Source organism: Zosterops lateralis, assembly GCF_965231275.1.
Source record: "Zosterops lateralis genome assembly, chromosome: 4".
NCBI classification, from domain to species: domain Eukaryota; kingdom Metazoa; phylum Chordata; class Aves; order Passeriformes; family Zosteropidae; genus Zosterops; species Zosterops lateralis.
Window position 1 is genome coordinate 41,128,348 of NC_139765.1, and position 17,626 is coordinate 41,145,973.

Here is a 17,626-nt window from a genome sequence, read left to right on the forward strand (position 1 = left end):
ATCCAATCATCGAGCTTCTCTACCAAGTTTTCTTAATCAGACGTCCAGCTATAACTCTCTTAGTGGCAAAATAGGAGAAAGGCCTTTTTTTTTCTGGTATGGAGCCAAGAAATGCAAAGATTGCATTTTTCTCAAATGATTTTATAGCAGTCCATGGAAATTCTTCTGAAGTGGGAAAAATCATTTGATAAAAGTATCAGTTCCTAATGTCTTGTAACAAGGATGCATACCTTCTGTGTTGGTCAGAAAGACTATGTGGCTACAAGTGGGGAAATGATGGGATAAAAGCTTGAACTGTTTTTCAGAATAAGCAGTATCTCAGCCTTTAACCTGGTGTGTTTTCTGAGTCCACAGTAAACGACATTGTTGGAAACAACCTCAAATTTCAGTAATGCTTTTTATGTGAACCATGAAAATATGCTGCAATTAACTACATGTAGGGGAAATCTTAGCAGACTAAGATGAGAAATCCTGTCCAGTGGCACTAAAGTGGATATTCAAAAATATGGAAATCAGAAACAGGAGCTAATTCCAATACCTGAAAAGCCAATTGTACCACAAAATGTTGTATTTAGGAGTCCACAATTAAAGTAATTACTTATGTAAAAATGTGGTAAGTGTAAACAGAATTACTGGTGTGTATTACTTATGTGCTCTTTGGTACGGCTACTTCAGTATTTGAAGATGCAAAATGTGTGTTGTCTTTCATTTCTCAGAAGAAGACTGGTATCTAGTAATTGTTCTTTTGATACTAAAAACTAAGCATTGGAAGAGTATGTTGGCAGCAAGACTTTTGGTTGCCACCTAGAAGTGTTATAATTCACTAGGAAATACCAGTGCAGCAAAAGAGTGTGAAATCTGCTCCCACAGGAGATCAGCATTCACATGAGATTCCACTGGCTCAGAACCACTAGTGTGCTGGGAACAAAAGATTCTGGGATGGAGTCAAACTGGTCTCCATCAGAGTTTCTGCAGAAGGACAACAGCCAACCATCGCTTACATGAAGGAAGTCCATTTGGATTATGGTATCTACTGCAGGAGTAGAATAGCAAAACTCTGGCAGAAACCCTGAAGGCTGGACAGTGTACCTAGTGAGCTGCTGCAGAGCTGGTAGGAAAAAGGACTGCTGACAAGCTGTATAATTAATAACCTAATGAGTCACTCTGAACCAAAACACAGGCTGGAAATCAGTTCAAGCTGTCTCAAGTGGAGCATGAGACCTGAAATTTATCTTTATGTTTCTTGTAAACATAGACTGCATGAGTCAAGAAGTATTTCTGGTTACTGGTTGAGAACTGGTGTCCGCAGCAGGGACATTCTAAGTCCGGGAGCTGCCTGCACAGTGATGTTCCACAAAGCAACTACTGCTCTTCTTTCCCATTCCAATACATCTTTCAACACTCCTGCTTCAGCAGCACTGTGTGCTGCATGTGGGAAGCTGGAGGAGAGTTTAGATGCAACACCAGGACTTGCCTTCTGCATCATAGCCTTTCCTGGCTAATGCCTTGTGCTACAGTCCTGCCTCCTCCAGACAATTCTGGAGACTGGCCCTGGGCCAGGTTCACTCATTGCTGAATTCAAAACAGACCTGAGAAACACTGGGACTCAAGACGGGTTCAGCAGCTCCTTCCAGAAGTGTGTTGCCTGTATGGCTGCAATAGCTCTGTCTAAACTAGTGAGCTAAACTAGGATGGGGCATGCTGGCAGGCAACTACCATTCAGTAGTTACCACACTCTCCAGTGTGTTTGTGGTCCCTCGCCAACTACAATTCTTCCAAGCAATTCCTAGACAAGTTTGACAGGATGCATGAGTTAGGAACTAGTCCCAGTAGGCAGTGCAGAGATGGCAGAGTAGGTACAGAGATTCTGGCTGTGTAGTCATGTGTTGAACTGTCCTACAGGAACATGATCAGTACTAAGTACTAGAAGTGACCTGAACTCCATGCTGAAGCAGTTAAAAGCCATACATGCTTGAATGAGATGTGTGTGTTTCCAGTACTTTCCTGGTAACCCAGACCAGGTTTCCAAGAATATCCCTTTATTAAAAATCCAAACTACTGTCAAGTGGTAAATTTATGTGCTTTCCACATTATTTCAAGAGGCTTTTATTTCCCAGCACTGATTTGGTTTAAAGGAGCTACGTAATGACGTAATGTATTTGCATGCTGCTTTTAAATGTGGAGCTGAGTTTCATCGTTGCTTGAGTGTATGCAGTACATGAGTGTTTGGGTACTTAGCTAAGATGGAATGAATACAGTGCAATCTTTTTACATGCAGGAAGAAAGAATTTGCAGCTCTGCTGCTTCCCAGTGCAGAGGAAAGCTAAAGCATTACTTTGCCTCCACTGGCTTTGCTGAAGAGAGCCTCAGGGCAGAAGGGCCATCCAACTTATCAGCTGGTTGCTGCAAGGCAATACCAGCAAGCTCAATGCTGGAGGAAGCTGGACACGCCTCCCCTCTCACAGTTCTTCTGTTGGAGACACTCTTCTCATTACTCTGACTCTTTTTACCTGAGTGCCTGGTGAGGTATTACCCATTTCTCAGCTAAGAAAACAGATACTACATGATCTGTCCTAGTAAGGCAATTTAACTGCCGAGCTGAAATAGAAATCAGGGGATTTGAAAACTGGTTCATTACTCTAATGATATGATGAGACTCATATTCCCAAAGACAAGCAAGAGGACAAGCCTGCGGCAAGGCCAAACACACTGAGAACTAATGTAGTTTTTTTTACTGTGGAGAGAGACAGGGAAGAGAGATCTCTATGAAGGACACAGGAATATCAACTACAAATCAAGACTAATGTCAAGTAAATATCACAAAGTGAAATGGTTATTATTTTCTAGTTTCCAGTTCTCAGAGTAAAACAGAACTTTTGGAGCTCTGGTCTGACACATCTGCCTTCCAGACCCATCTCTGCCATGGGTGTCAAACCCACAAGAAAGAGGGCTTCCTGTCAGCAAAATGAGAAACTGTTTGGTGTGGGAACACTGTCAAAGCAGAGCACTGGAGATAACTGCAGGGTGAAACAAGAGGAGGGGAAGGAGTCAGCTTCTGGAGTTTCATGACTACAGCACTTTGTGGAAGAGCCAGGCATCTGAGTCCAGAAGTATTAATTTATTTTCATCAGTCAAGAATGGAGCAATGTACCCTAATAATACAAAGAATTTGATTTTCTGTGTATCCATAACATTATCTAGGCATCTAAGTTTCTGAGGTGCTTTAGATCTAAGAAGCTTCTACCACTTACTACAAAAAATGAAAAACAGAGAGCTCAGAGGCCATTTAAGTCTACAATCTTAGCCTCTGACTTCACTTCAATCCCCTCTGAGAGATGTCTGTTCAACTTGTTCATAAAATCCTCCAAAAAAAGGCAGACCACAAGCTCCACAAGAAAATCTGTGGAGGTGCAATCCTGCATTGCTCTTGGAAAAGATTTTATTTACTGATCTCACATGGACTTATTCTGCAAAAGCTCCATGTCCTTGATTGGGATGAAGGAATCCAGATGAGACTAATGTCACGGCATATATTTATCAGCTAGCTGCCTCTCTGTCAGCCACACACTAAGGACTGGTCCTCAATCACATGAGAGAGACATAAATTCTAGGCACTCAAGCCTTGAAATGTGTGATCTTGAGTCTCCAAGAACACTGGAACCTTTTCAAGAGAGGCACTGTCAACTTCACTTACTGTAGAGACATACAGAAATAATGTATCTCTATTTTTCCAGGAGAAATAACAGTTTTAACCACTTGGTCACTCACAATGAGGTTTTTGCAACAGTGATTCTAAAGTGAAAAAGATCACAAGCGAACAGTCTACCATAGAAGGGTAAAGGAATCCTGACAGGGGAGAAAACACAATTACTAACAGAAGTCCCCAAACACAAATAAACAAAAACTAAATGAAATGAAAATACATGTATATTCATCCCAAAGAACATTAAGAAAATGTAAATTAAAGTTTAACTAAACAATAAGTCTGAGGTAGTGGAGCATGTAAAAGGCAACATACTCAAATATATAGATGCAGTGATACAGGATACAAGTCTTTTTCAAGAGAGCAATTGCTGGTGGTTTCAGAGTATTCTGGGCCAACTGTACAGCTGCATACTACTCTGTCTTTTTAATTTAAGGAAGCATTATACTTGGTTGTACACATGACCTCTCCTGCACTGGAGGTGAGACATGGTTATCCAAGTGAGAAGGTTCAGCCTGGGAGCAGGCAGAGCTCAGAAACATCAGTTCTGGATTATGAATGTTTGACCAGCCTCTAACAGCCTCCATGGGCCAATCTCAGTATGAACAACAGGACTGCAAACATTTGGCAAAGAGAAGAGATTATTGATCAAAACATATGGAAAGAGAAACCTGCTGTCAGCAACTATGAATGGTGTTACAAATAATATCCAATGCTGTGCAAAGTAAGCATAGTTCACAGCAATGGTAGCACAAAGGAGGAAGCAAACAATGGTAATGTAAGATGTCTCTCTACTTTAGGACCATGGCTTTGAAGGATAAAATCCAATGTAGTATCTCTTTGTGGGGGTTACTTGCTATTTCCACTTGGTGTGGTGCCTGCTAGTTACAGAGTGAATGCCTAATGCATATTTTACACACCCTGTGAATGTCAAATGGGACTGAGTTACACTTGCAGATGTAATTTTTATGGTCAATTTGCAGCTGACAAGTTATCTACATGAATATGTATTAGTGCTGAAGTTAACAATTTGTGCCTCTTTTCATTTTGGTAGATGAGTCCAATCCAGCTCAAAGATTATATTAACCCAGCAATGCCACTTACAGCTCTTTCAGATCCATTTAAGAAGGCATTACAGGAGGACAAGCCCAGCAGTCTCCACTGCCACTTCAGGAAGAAAACACTTCTATTTTGTTGAAACTTTTTCATGGGGAGTTGACCATTCAGAATATTTTTTAAACTTTTTAAGTAATTGGCAATAGTCTAGAAAAGCAGTAAAATAATTTTCTTTCATAACATTTATGTCTTTAGGTAAACAAGTACTGCTGGTGGCAAACAACTAAAATGATAAAAGATCAGAAGAAAAAAATATGTCAGTTTTCATTAATCTTGCCATTTTTGTCTATGAAGTTTAAGGCAAGGGAGATGAAACCATGAAGAACTGTAATGCTCTGTGCAGACATTAAGCAGTCTGAATAGCTGAGGTGTGTCTGCTGCTGCATGGCTACCTATGTAAATATGGTGTTGGATAAGCCATGTGTGTAAGAGCTCACACCAGGAGAGAAACTGCAGTCCTCCAGCAGTGAATTACAGCCAGCCCTACTGAGCTCAGCTTCAGCATCTTCTGCCTCCACGCAGCTCCTGTTACAAATACTTTTCTTATCTTTGGCCCAATCTGCTCCTACAAAGGGGCAGAAAGAAGTGCACTGTGACTCTCCTCCTTCCCACCTCAACCTTGGATTGTCCTATGGATTACAGAATGCTGTTGGGACCAAGAGCAGCCACTCCTTAAGAAGAGAATAAACAATTATGGCCCATAATCAGATAGATTCTTTATGTTCTTTTCTACCTTTCATGCTTGCTCTGGCCCAGAGCATATAACTTGGTCCAAATTTTATCTAAATTAGATCATAAGCCCAAACAGAATAACACTGTTCTCATGAGTGTAAGTAATACAAATTGCCACAAATATCATAGTAATTTTGCATTGTTTCCACTGTATTTACAAAATGGAAAGCATTAACTCACAATGCTCTATTTCATTTGGAAATATATGCATAAATGTAAAGGAATTTCTCGGTGGCTGTACTGAGGAAAGGTTCATTTTGCAGCTGTAGCCTCAATTATGCCTGACATCCATAACTAAGTACTTCAGTTTCAAGGGTTTTTTCATTGGCAACATTACATTTCCATATAAAATGTGTGACATTCTGCCCTTTTACAGTTTTATGTGAACATTAACTTTACAAATTTGCTTTCTCCCTCTCCCCTTCTGCAACAATTTCTGTCAACGATTGAGAAACCACATTGACATTTATTTTGAAAAACTATTTGAAAAGAATTCCTTTCCTCATTCTTTTTAGATAATGAATGCAATATGAATTAAGAGTATTTAAAAATGCTTAATTGAACATGGTAAAGTTTTCTGGACTTTATGTATCAATTGTGATCTAAAGAAGTCACAGTAACCTAAGTTCTCACAGAAAAAGGGAGTTTGGCCCTGCTCCCAACTAGCAGGAAGACCAAGATACATAATATGTGAGGCCACATAAGCACAGAAAAAATGCAACTATGCAACTATGACTGATTCAAAGTCCGAAATGAAGGAGAAATCTTGCCTAGATGATTTTCCTTTTTGCAAGATATTAAAATACAGTGTTAAGGTTAAAATACAGCAATCGAAATGGTGTTTTAGGCCTACAGTTTATGACAGTATGTACCATGTATATGCTACAGTGTATTTCAAAATGTTGGTGGGTTTTTTTTCCCAACAAAGCATTCTTATTCCTTAGAAGTGGTGTACTATTCAACAAAGCACATAGAATAGTACACAGCTGTAAAAATACTCCACCTCGGGCTTCTCAGATAACCAGAAGATGCAGCCACATAGCCCCTTGATCTCAGCATATGGTTCCGGGTGCAAGGCACAAGGGCTGTTTCTTTCCTCTTACTTGATTCAAACTTATACTTCATTCAAACTCCCCCCACTGTGACAATGCAAAGTAAACTCACCCCAGTGTGCTCAAGAGAAAACCCCCTTTGTCCCACCTTGGTCCACACTTAACTCTCCTCCCTGTGCTGAAGGCATTGATATGTCATTTCAGCGTGCCCTTAATGATAACCTTGTTTTCACCAAACCAAACAACAAAATCACCCCCTCCATGCTTGTCCCAAAACCTGCAAGAAAATACATCTTGGACTTTTGCAATATATTATCAGACTAAAATCCTCTGCTTTCTTGTACAACAGCAATAGTAGAAGTCAATTCTAGCAGAAACATTCGGTCATTACACCTTGTTTTGACAAACTGTCATAGAGACGCCGATCCAGATTTATGACAGCATCAGAAAACACTCAGTCTAAACCAGGATCAGATGGCAACACCTCTTTCTCAATAAACATTTCAAAATGTTGTTGTGAAAAGCAGTGACTTTGTTCCAGGCTATTGTTGTTACTGATTTCAGTTCTGCTGGATGATACTATTATTTAAAAAAGAGGTTGTCAACTCTTTCACAGGAAAACAATTCATTGCTGACTAGGAACATGAAATAGTTGGACATTTCCTATGGAAAACAAGATCTAGCACTAGGGATCTAGTATTCGCAGCCATTTTTCTTGAAGTTCTTAACAACAAAATATATCCTTTTTTTAGGGATAAGTGAACTGGAACCCCTCAGACAGTGACACTCTGAAAGTTTGGTGAATCTCTCCTGCCTGTGCAGGCGCCACGTACATCTATCTGCTCAGTCCATTGAACTTCTACTCCTCTTTCCAAACACCCCATTTCCTCTTCAGCACCTTCAATGGTGAATGAGAACTCTGAATTCATCCAGGTTCCTCTTCTTGGAACATATTTAAAAGGCTGTTTTGGGCAAGTATCTTTGTATCCCCTGAGCATTCACTTGTATAATCTCTCTAAACTGAACACTCATTCATGGTATTTTACAATATAGTTTACAATTGTATTTAAAGCTCTTCAACACAGAAGGCTGCAGTAATATCACACGTAAGAACCACCATTTATGTTTTACTTAATGCTAAGTCAAAATAATGAAGACTTTTTATAAAGAGATCAATGGGCAGAATCTGACAGCAGAAACTTTGAGAAAGAAATCTGGTACAAATGTTTCATGATGAAAGCGATTATTCATTTGAACAGCTTACCTAAGAATGTGGTAGATTTTCTATCAACCAAAATAAATCAACAAATTTTTCCAGCAGATAGGCTTTAATTCATCTCGAAGTTATGGAAACAGGTGCAGGACTATTAGGTAAAGTTCTATCATCCCTGTCATGCTGAAAATCCCTCAGTCAAAATGATCCTCTTCTAGATTTCAATTTCTATGACTTGCAGAGATTTTCTGGGCTGTGGCACCACAGTCAGTTAAAGGTGAACTGAAGCAGAACCAGGATTATGCTTCCTAAAAAGACAGTGTCCTGCTCAGTATCAGGGATCAGACTGATAAACTGTGGTTTTCAGGTCTTTAGGACTTCTCAGTGCCACCAAGTCTGTAAATAGCAACAGCTGCAGAAAATCCTGCAAAAAGAAACGAAACACAGAACACTGCACATAGACGTGGTCACAGTGATCCACGGATTTGTAACCTCCTGGAGGAATGACTGCAATCCTCACTATGTGGGAAGCAAACCACACATGGTGTCCCCCAAGTTGGGAGCCAAAACCCACATCTGAATGCCAGCCTGGGACACTGTGCACCCATCAATTGGTGGCCCTGCCTGCTGGGCTGAGACTTCTGCCAAAATAAGTTTGGAGAACTTGACCTAATTAATATCTCAAAGGACAGGCTCTCATTACCTGTGAAACTGCCTCTTTTTCCACTGGGTTGAAGGAGGCAAGGTATAAAGGAAAGGTAGAAAGGAAATTCTTCCTCAAAGCTCCTCTGACCACTGCGCCCACAGGCAACAGCAAGTCTACTGATGGCTGGCTTGGCCTCACCCCTCAACACCTGCAGGGGTCAGTGAACTGGAAGAGGTTTTGTGCATGTCAGAGCAATTCACTCATCCACTGACAACTTTCCAAATTACTCCAACCTCTCTGTGTCTGGCTATGAGCACCAGCAGCACACAGAGCATGTGACACTCCTCCAAGGGCTCCCATTACAGCTTGTGTGTGGGAAGGCAGACCAGGCTCTCCTGCAGACAACACTCAGCTGTTCCCCTCCATCCCTGCGCTGAACAGTTTTCTGGGTTGGATCCGTGGTTTTCAGCTGAGCACAATAAAAGCCCAGAATCACACAATCTTGAGCAGTTAGTTACGTATTCACCAGTTCTGGCCCCAAGCTGTGGGGCATGAAAACCTTGGAAAGTAACACAACCTGCTTGCATGTTCATGACTTCATGCACTTCTGTCTGCCTCAGTGCACAGAGGAAAATAATAATGCGTTTAAACTTAACTATCCCTTGTATACCAAAAGATATTCTTGCTCTATTGAACAAAGAACTGTACTGTACATAAATCCCAACGGAAAAAGGGAACAACCACAGCTGTGAGTATGACTAACAACTGAGCCAGACTGCTACATGTGGCAAACAAATAATCTCAGGAAAATCTGTGAAGTTAGCTCTTTTTTCAGGCTACTACTGTGTACCTGAAAGTAAAATTCTATTGAGAAAAACCAGAAATTTCTACTTACTGATACAAGAAATAAGATCATTAAATCTTTCCTTAGGAAAGACAGGATTTTCCAGCCCTCGGAAATAGAGCTTCAGTACTCCAGCAACTGAGTTAATGTCATGGTTACTTTGGTCATCTGCCAAAGGATTTTCACCTTAAAAAATAAATAAAGTGAATGAAACACACATGCAGAAGCATAGAACATTTTTATAAGTGAGTGACATTTTGGGCGGGTTTGTTTTTAGTGTGTGGGAGGTGGCAATGCAAGCATTCAAGTAAGATAATAAACACTGATTTAGAAATCCTAGGCTATGATTAAACTAAAAAAAGGCAGCCTAAGTAAAGCTTTCTTAAAATTACATAACCTAGTGATCTCTTAGGTCCTGAACTTCCAGTTAGATATTTATGGACATGCTGTGATTTACAGTTAGTAAAATAAAAAAGGCAAATGCTCTTAATTGAATAGAGTTTTGCAGACTATTCTTTGGAGCCCTACATAAAAAAATGCAATTAAGATCACTCATTGAATTGAAAACGTGTCTTCATTCTAAAAAGTTAAAACATCAGGAATTTGTGCAACCATTTTGTTGAAAACCTAACTGAAACCTCAGCCATGACTGCACTATTTTATTTATGTAATTTTAAAGGCTTAATCTCTATTTTGAAACACTTTAAAATGTATGTATCTTCAAGGATAACACTACCTAGGAGGAGGGGTTAAAAATAAGCAGATTTAAAAGGTGCAGAATGGAGGGATATGGCTTCACTTAGCAAGTGAAAAGGGCTGCTTTATGTAACTTGTGAAAGAAAAGACCAGGTTTAACAAGATATATATAACTAATACTGAGGAGCAAAACACTGAATATTTTTTCATGCTTTTAGTCACAAGACTTCTTACTCCAAGGGTTTTGTCATTAGCAGATGATCTGCAGAAGTTTTAATTTTCCCCAGAAATTAAAACAACCCAGCTTTTAAAACTCAAGAAAAAAAGAATGCAGGATTTAAAAGATTTGTAACAAGTATTGCTTTAATACAGTTGGAGGATGGCTGAATCCTGGTTTCCCTAGCAGAGCAGTCCTAAGCTGGGTGTTGCAAGCCACTGATACTGAAAAAGCTGGTTTTACTTCCTGGCATTTTTCATGTAATTACTCCTCTGGGGCTGAAGTTTCCTTTGGGAATGAAATATGGAATGATTTTTTTTTTTTACCCCCTATCTTCCTGGATTGTGATGCAACTGTGGCAGAGGGACCAGAAAGTTGAGCACTTGTATTCCAGAAGATCAAGCAACAGGACTTTCAAAGTTCATTAAGTAGTTTCTTGAATCAAATTAAACCCATTACCTTTCTTTTATGAGGATCTTTAAAATAAAATATACAAAAACTATTATTTGCACTTTACCATTAACAAAAAATTAATGTTTACAGTTGATAGAAGAGTCCTATGTCTTGGCTAAACAAAATCAGAAAAACCCTCAAGCTCCTGGGACATAATGGGGGGGGAAAACATGCACATGTTATCATTGTACTTCACATTAAGCATGTGATGGTGCAAAGTTCTAGGTGCAGTACACACAGTACAGACAATATATCTAAACAGCAAAGAAAGTAATTATAATTGAGAAGACTTTCAAATGTCAGATATTAAGGTGCTCAAATAAATAAAAATCCAATTACCTCTCTCAAATGAATTTTTAATATCATTGACTTCCACCTGGGAACCAGACACTCTAAAAATTCCCTGATGCTGAAGACCTGCAGAGAAGATGGGATACAGTGGTGAAAAATTAATTTATTTTTAAGATACTTTAAATCTGTATTTTAAAAACAAAGTTGTGGTGCTAAATGAGTAATGTAAAAGAGATACAAAAACAACAGGGCAATATTGAAATGACATAGTTTTTTTCCGAGCTTACCATATAAATTTATAAATCTGATACAGCTTTCCACAATAAGAGGAATGACTTGCCCTGAATCCTGCAAAAACAAGAGCAGAATGAGTAAGCTGCAGATCAGAAAGAGGAACCTCCCTGCTATGGCCTCAGTGTGAAAATGCACTTTCTTGGTCAGTCTAGATGGACATACAGTGCTGGCAAAAAAACACTTAAGAAAAAATACTACTTCTAACAGAGTTCTCTTCCCATTTAGGGAGGGAGGAAAAGGAACAGGTGAAGAAAAGGATGATGGCTCTTAAAATAATTTAACTGGGAAGTTTAGTTTTCTATTTCTATCACTAGATCTGGCTAACACTGTATGTGACATCTAAGCTCGTGCATGCATTTTAGATTTTTGAAGCAAAATGAGTGAAAGCAGTAAATCTGCCTTTGAAAAAGATTATTATTAAGAATAATAATTCATGATGAAGATGATCCCTCTGCATCCATTTAAGTGACCTTTCTTTTCATTGTGAAGAAAATCCTATATGGACCTAATTAGACAGGAGCCAATTCCTCAATGAGGTTTTTTTTTGTTGTTGTTTGGTAGGGTTTTTTTTGTTTTGTTTTGTAAAAAGTTTATCACAAACAGTTTACAAGGCTTTCCTGGGTTTTCTGGACTATCAGAAACATTCTTGCAGCAGAGCCACCAAATGACATTGCATGGGGTACCACAAAGTCTCCCTCCTGACTGAGAGCACTGCTATGGGCTCTGCTGGTTTGTGTGCCCTGCCATGGGGCAGGTGATGGCCTGGCATGCTGTTTCTGGCTGCTCTAAATGGTTTGTAATCCCCAGGTGGTGAATTGCAGCTACTTTGAGCTGAGCATGTGGTTCAGCTGCTTTATCTCTACGCACAGGGTTAGTGGGAAAGGGGGGTCACAGCCTGTATCTCCAAACCTGCCACTGGCAAAGCTCAGGAATCACAGCTCCTCACCTCAGCAATGATACAGCACTAGGTTTGTAGCTGCATTTTTAATTACACAGAAGGGTTTTAAAAAAGGATAAAAAGTATTTGTGACGGGAGGGGGAGAAGATGACTACACACTAATTTTCAGTGAGTTACTTGTCTTTTTTTTCTTTTAAACGGCTTATTTTCCAAAAGAACCATTGGAAACCTTTTGTTTTGGCACTTAAAAAAAAAGGATATTTTCATCCAAGCACACTAGTGACCACAAGTTATCAAATACAGATTAAAGACATAAATGATATGATTAAAATTATTTGGAAAAGTTGGCACTTAAGCTGCAGAAATTACTGTTTCATAAATAATTTTAGAATTTCTTGTCATGGAAACTGTAATTTTTCTTTCCAAATGAATTTCCAATATGTAAGTGCTCAGAGAATTGACTAATTCCTTTGGAACTTTAGTATAAAATCAGTCTGAATTATAAAATCATTAATTCAAAAGCACCTTATAATTCAGAATACCCATTTCCTCTTACAAGTTAGTACTTCATTTTCATGCTAAACTACACTAACGGGAAGTCTATGAATTAAGCTCAAGCAGAAAAAAACAACTAAAAAGTTTGAAAAATAACATACAGTAAAGCAATGAAACATTCCACTTCCTGAGGTAACCTAACTCCCTAATCTTATGTGTATTCTGTGCTGCTTTAGTGGGGCTTACAAAAGACTGTTATCGCTAACCATGCTATTTAAATTGTGCCTTGTTTGTCTTTTAAGTGAAAACCTAGCAAAGACTGGCTAGCCAATAACCAGTAATGGCTGGATTAGCATTTCCTCTTTGACTTGTGTCATGGTTCAATAACAGCTAAATAAAAAAACCCTTGGAACACATCAGTTGTTAAATCCAGGAACATCATCATCTTCACCAACACTGAGCAGCCTGGCTCTCCAGAAAAGCAGAGTATTAGAAAAAATGCACAACATGCACCCACATCTCCTGTTAGTACACTGGTTCATGCAAAGAATGTAAAGCCTAGGAAAAGATAGTGTTTGCAGTAAGAAATTACAAAAAAACTCAAAACCCAAATCACTCTCATACTTGGTTTTGGACAATCTGTTCAGAACCACACAAAACTTTGTACTTAAGTAATACCCTGAAATAATCTAAACTAACAGCTTTGCCTTCTGGATCTAATCAAAGGAAAATAATTTGAAGTAAAAATCTGTGTTGGTGAGTGTCAGGAACAGTGACCCTACTGCTACTGTGAATTTAATCCGACATGTGTAGTCAGTGAATGTATGCTTGTGACTGGTTATAATTTCTTACGATGCAAAACTCTACAAAAAGCAGTTTGGTGTGATACTGTATTTCACTAGCTGTGCCTGTCAAAATGACTCATCCCTATCAGGAATGACATGGATTTTGGGCAGAGATGCTGTCCTAATGTAGCTCCCACAGTGGCAAATCTGTCACAAGGCTACCAGCTTTTCTGACCTCTTTCCTTTTGAAAGATAGATTATGTAGGACTCTCCACTTGCAAGTAAGCCCTGTCAGCCACACTGCCATGTGTTAGAACCCTTGTCTCTGTGAGGGAAAATGATGAGGTACCATTTCTTCTGATTTGCTTTGTCCTTCTCTAGTCTATGGGCTCTCGTGGTGAGAATTTCTGTTTCCTTGCCTACTTTCACCCTTAAGCAAGAAACTGCTCATGACACTCTTCTATTTCATCATGTGATGATTTCTCAGTCTTTACGTTTCTTGGCACCTCCTGTGTAACAATAATAATAAAAAATAATAATTGTTTCCCCTTTAGTTGTACTGAGGATGACTGAAAGTTTGATTCAAAGACAGCTAAATCAGTACAGTGCCACTGAGCACAGAATTTGTTCTGCAAAACATTTGCCACTAGCTGTACTGAACAAGAAAAAAGAAATCCCTGTAACATTCAAACCCAATTCACAGAGCTTGCAGTCAAGATTTTTTCACTGCATTTATAAATGTATTTTTACAATTTTTAAAAGATTTCTTTCCTGTAGCTGTGTCAGCTAGCATCCAGAGGCACTGGATGGGCTGGTCCTTAAAAATGAGTAAGAAAAAACGACATCATTTAAAACTACAGTCCCTCCAGAGTTCTGCTCTGGTTTAGTTTTGCCTGCTATATTTGTACACTCATTTCTTAATGCAAACTTCTCCCTCCAGGTCTTTGAAAGAACTTATTTTGAGCCAGGCAGGAATGCAACCCAAGAGCGAGGCAGAGCTGGTTCTCTTGTCACTAGAACTATACCTGATGTCTCGTGTGAGAGTTCCTTCGGCCTCGGCTAGAAGCATTATTAGAAATAAAAGTATAAGAAAGAAGAAGATAGTAAATACAGCAAAGATACAGATCCAGAACAGTGGTGATCACAATTTCACACAATATAATAAATTCCTAAAGTCATAGGAAATCAAAATATGGATATCAAACCCAGGGAAATACTGCTTCTCCACAGACTTTGAACACTGGATGTTATGAAAAGAGCAAGCAGGAAATTGTGGTAAGTTATGGGATGCACCACTACATCCTATCTTCTACATGAAGCTAAGTTTCCTATTAAAAGCAGGCTGACAATACTATTCCTACTTGATTAACAAAACTGTAGAGGTTAATGTGAGAAACTAATTCCCCTCTTTCCCTTTGACTTCAGGAAGTATTATATTGATCAACTGGGAAAGAAGAGCCCCAGGACAGACTTAAACATAATGATCTGCCTCAGCTTTTATGAGCTGGTGACCATTATAGTAAGAAGTGTTGAGATCAGCCACTGGGGTGGCTGGTGCCAGTACCTTGATGAACGACTCCAAATCACCATTAAACAACTTAGCACTATACTGTGATCGGGGTCTGGGCTTCCTGTGTTTCTGGGGCTTAGGGGGAAGATTTGGAGGCCTAAGGGAAGGGAATATGATTACTGAGCAAGGTAGAATTAAGTCACACGAAGAAATGAAATGTCTGTAAGCTCATGGCAAAACAACAGAACATTGTAAAGGGAGCAATAAACACAGTATTTATCAAATAAAGACTTTCCATCAAATTTAAGTATAACACATTAAGGAGTGGAAAACTCCCCCATTAAAAAAATTACTTATGGATAAATAATGACATTCTTTATTAATCCCTCTACTGCAGTTTTACCATATGAATTTATTCCAAAAATCGCATAATTGGAATGGCCTTTTTTGTTGTGGTCACGCATAAAATGTGTGGCAACCACTGGAATTCATCCTGCCAGCCATGACAGGACACTGCAGACCACTAGAAGCACCTCTTATCAATCAGAAAAGTTCCTTCATGATGGAGAAATTTCAAATGGAAATTAAAGCTGTTCAGCACACTCCTAAGATGCTTCAAAACCAGTCTGCATTTTCAGCTAGAGCTAGGAAGGTTAAACAGCTTTAGCCTTGCACATCCAGCCATCAACAACTTCACACATGAAAAGAAACACCTTGCTTAATTAGCTAACAGAATTAAAAGTGTATCAGCTTGAACAAATAAATAAAACCAGCATAACACACAAAGAAGTAAAGAAAAAGACAGTATTTTGGTCTGCAAAACTTTACCTAGTGTGTTACACATGTGGTGACTACAATTGAGAGAGATTACAGGAAATAAATACTGCTCTCTAGGTCACAAACTACTTTGTGAATGTCATGCCAATAGCTACATGCCAACAGCTTCCTTAGTTCCCATGCACCAGCAGTTTCTATAGGTTTTTCTGGACTTAGCAAAAAATCAAATGTTTTTTGGGGATCAGTGAGAAACAACAAGGCATATAAGCATTCAGCAGTGGGACTTTATTTTGTTTGAGTACTATCTGCTATTTAAACTCATCTTTAAAGATATCCTCTTCCCTTCTACAATTTAGCTTTGACCTTAAAGACTATTTCTGTTTGCATGTCTCACAGTCCAGAAACATAACTGAACCTTGGAGCAACAGGCAGGGCCCAGCCAAAGCCCAGGAGCTGGTGCTGAGAAACAGATGGGCAGGCCCTACTCCTCAGAGGATCTTTCTCTAAGTAACCAGCTGTAAGGAGATATGAGGTAAGATGGCTCCACTGCTCCCCCACACTAAGGTAAAATCATTGCCTAAATCCACCATCTCCATTCAGCTGTTTACACAGCAGAGAACTTAGGATGATGTGAGCCTGATGAGTTGCCTGCACTGGAGTCAAGAAAGGACATTTTTCTCATTAGACATAAACTTGCTTATTTCCATGCATTCCTGGAATGGTAGCACCTGGAGGCAGAGTTAAAGGTACAGTTGTCAGAATTAATGTCATTAATGTCAGTTGGGAAGAATGCTTTGATTTGTAACTGCTTTTCAACTGAGGTCATGTAAGGAAAGTAGTTGAGTAAGTTCAGCTTTACAGAACTAGAAAAGAACATGGAGTAGTGGGAGAAAATCTGGTGTAAAGTCTGTAGAGATGTCCTGGGAACACTGGGACCAGGAAAGATGGCTCTTGAAGGCACTGGGCAAGGATGTATTGCATGGAAAAGGAAGGGAAGAGAGAGATTAAGGAACCTGGGCTGGATGTTCCTGCTTTAGCAGGGCCCACTGCCCGTAGCAGTGATACATACAAGTGGCAGCTGCAAATCCAAGCAGTTGCCATTGCTCCCTCCTAGTCTCTAGGGGCTGCAGAGCTTATCTGGGTTTATATCTGGAGGCAGCTTCAAAGGTGTGATATTACACAACGGAAGAGGTATGTGCAGCCCAGATCTGGGAAGTCTAACACTGAATCCCTTCTCTTCTGTGGATATATAGAGCCATTTAAGTATGGAACACAAGGGTGCTGAGGGAGGCAGGTATTTGTGTCCAGAGTGAGGTTATCAAAGACACAGCCCGCTGCCCAAATTGATCTTCCTATCAGGCTCTTTCAAACTGTGTATCCTTACCAAGTGAATGACAAATATCAGAGGCAAAGTATCTCTGACAATTGAAAAATATTTCTTTTTGAGCACTAAAGCGCCCTGTAACTTCCAAATTTGATGTGTGATTCACAAATATTTTTAATGATCTCCCAGCTTGTCCCACCCTCGACACTGGCCAAAGCAGCTCACAAAAATGAGGAAGAGGAATGGTCTGATCCTTTACTCATCAGCATGCTGAAACAGAAATGCTGAATGTTAAAACACACAGGATCTGTACACAATTTATATAACAACAGCAACAAGTCTTATGAAGTTGTTCTATAATTTGTAAATTCTAAGATTTTACCTATTTTAAAACTCAAAACCAAGTAAAAAAAATCTTACCTTGTTGTCATGTATTCAGCCCTGTGACCTAGAAAGTTCAATAAATAGGAAACAATGATTTGTAGGTTTCAGGTTGAAATTCTTGTATCTAAATTATACTTAGCAAATTATTTTTAGCCTTAACTTTCATACTACCAGCAAAGCTATACAACTATACAAC

The 17,626-nt window shown here is 39.2% G+C and overlaps 1 protein-coding gene across 3 annotated transcripts in view; it reads right to left on the reverse strand.

The window, feature by feature from the left end:
- The window catches only part of SRGAP1 (SLIT-ROBO Rho GTPase activating protein 1), a 145,121-nt gene that overhangs the window by 17,393 nt on the left and 110,102 nt on the right, over positions 1-17,626 (reverse strand). For 2 of the 3 annotated variants that reach the window (XM_083859828.1, XM_083859829.1), the window contains 5 exons: positions 17,467-17,494; positions 14,461-14,494; positions 11,251-11,311; positions 11,012-11,089; positions 9,358-9,492 (listed from right to left, as the gene is read on the reverse strand). In XM_083859828.1, the coding sequence (XP_083715954.1) occupies positions 9,358-9,492; positions 11,012-11,089; positions 11,251-11,311; positions 14,461-14,494; positions 17,467-17,494 (336 nt within the window). Of the gene's footprint in view, positions 1-9,357; positions 9,493-11,011; positions 11,090-11,250; positions 11,312-14,460; positions 14,495-14,999; positions 15,103-17,466; positions 17,495-17,626 lie in introns of all 3 variants that reach the window. The other variant, XM_083859830.1, reaches the window with a different exon arrangement.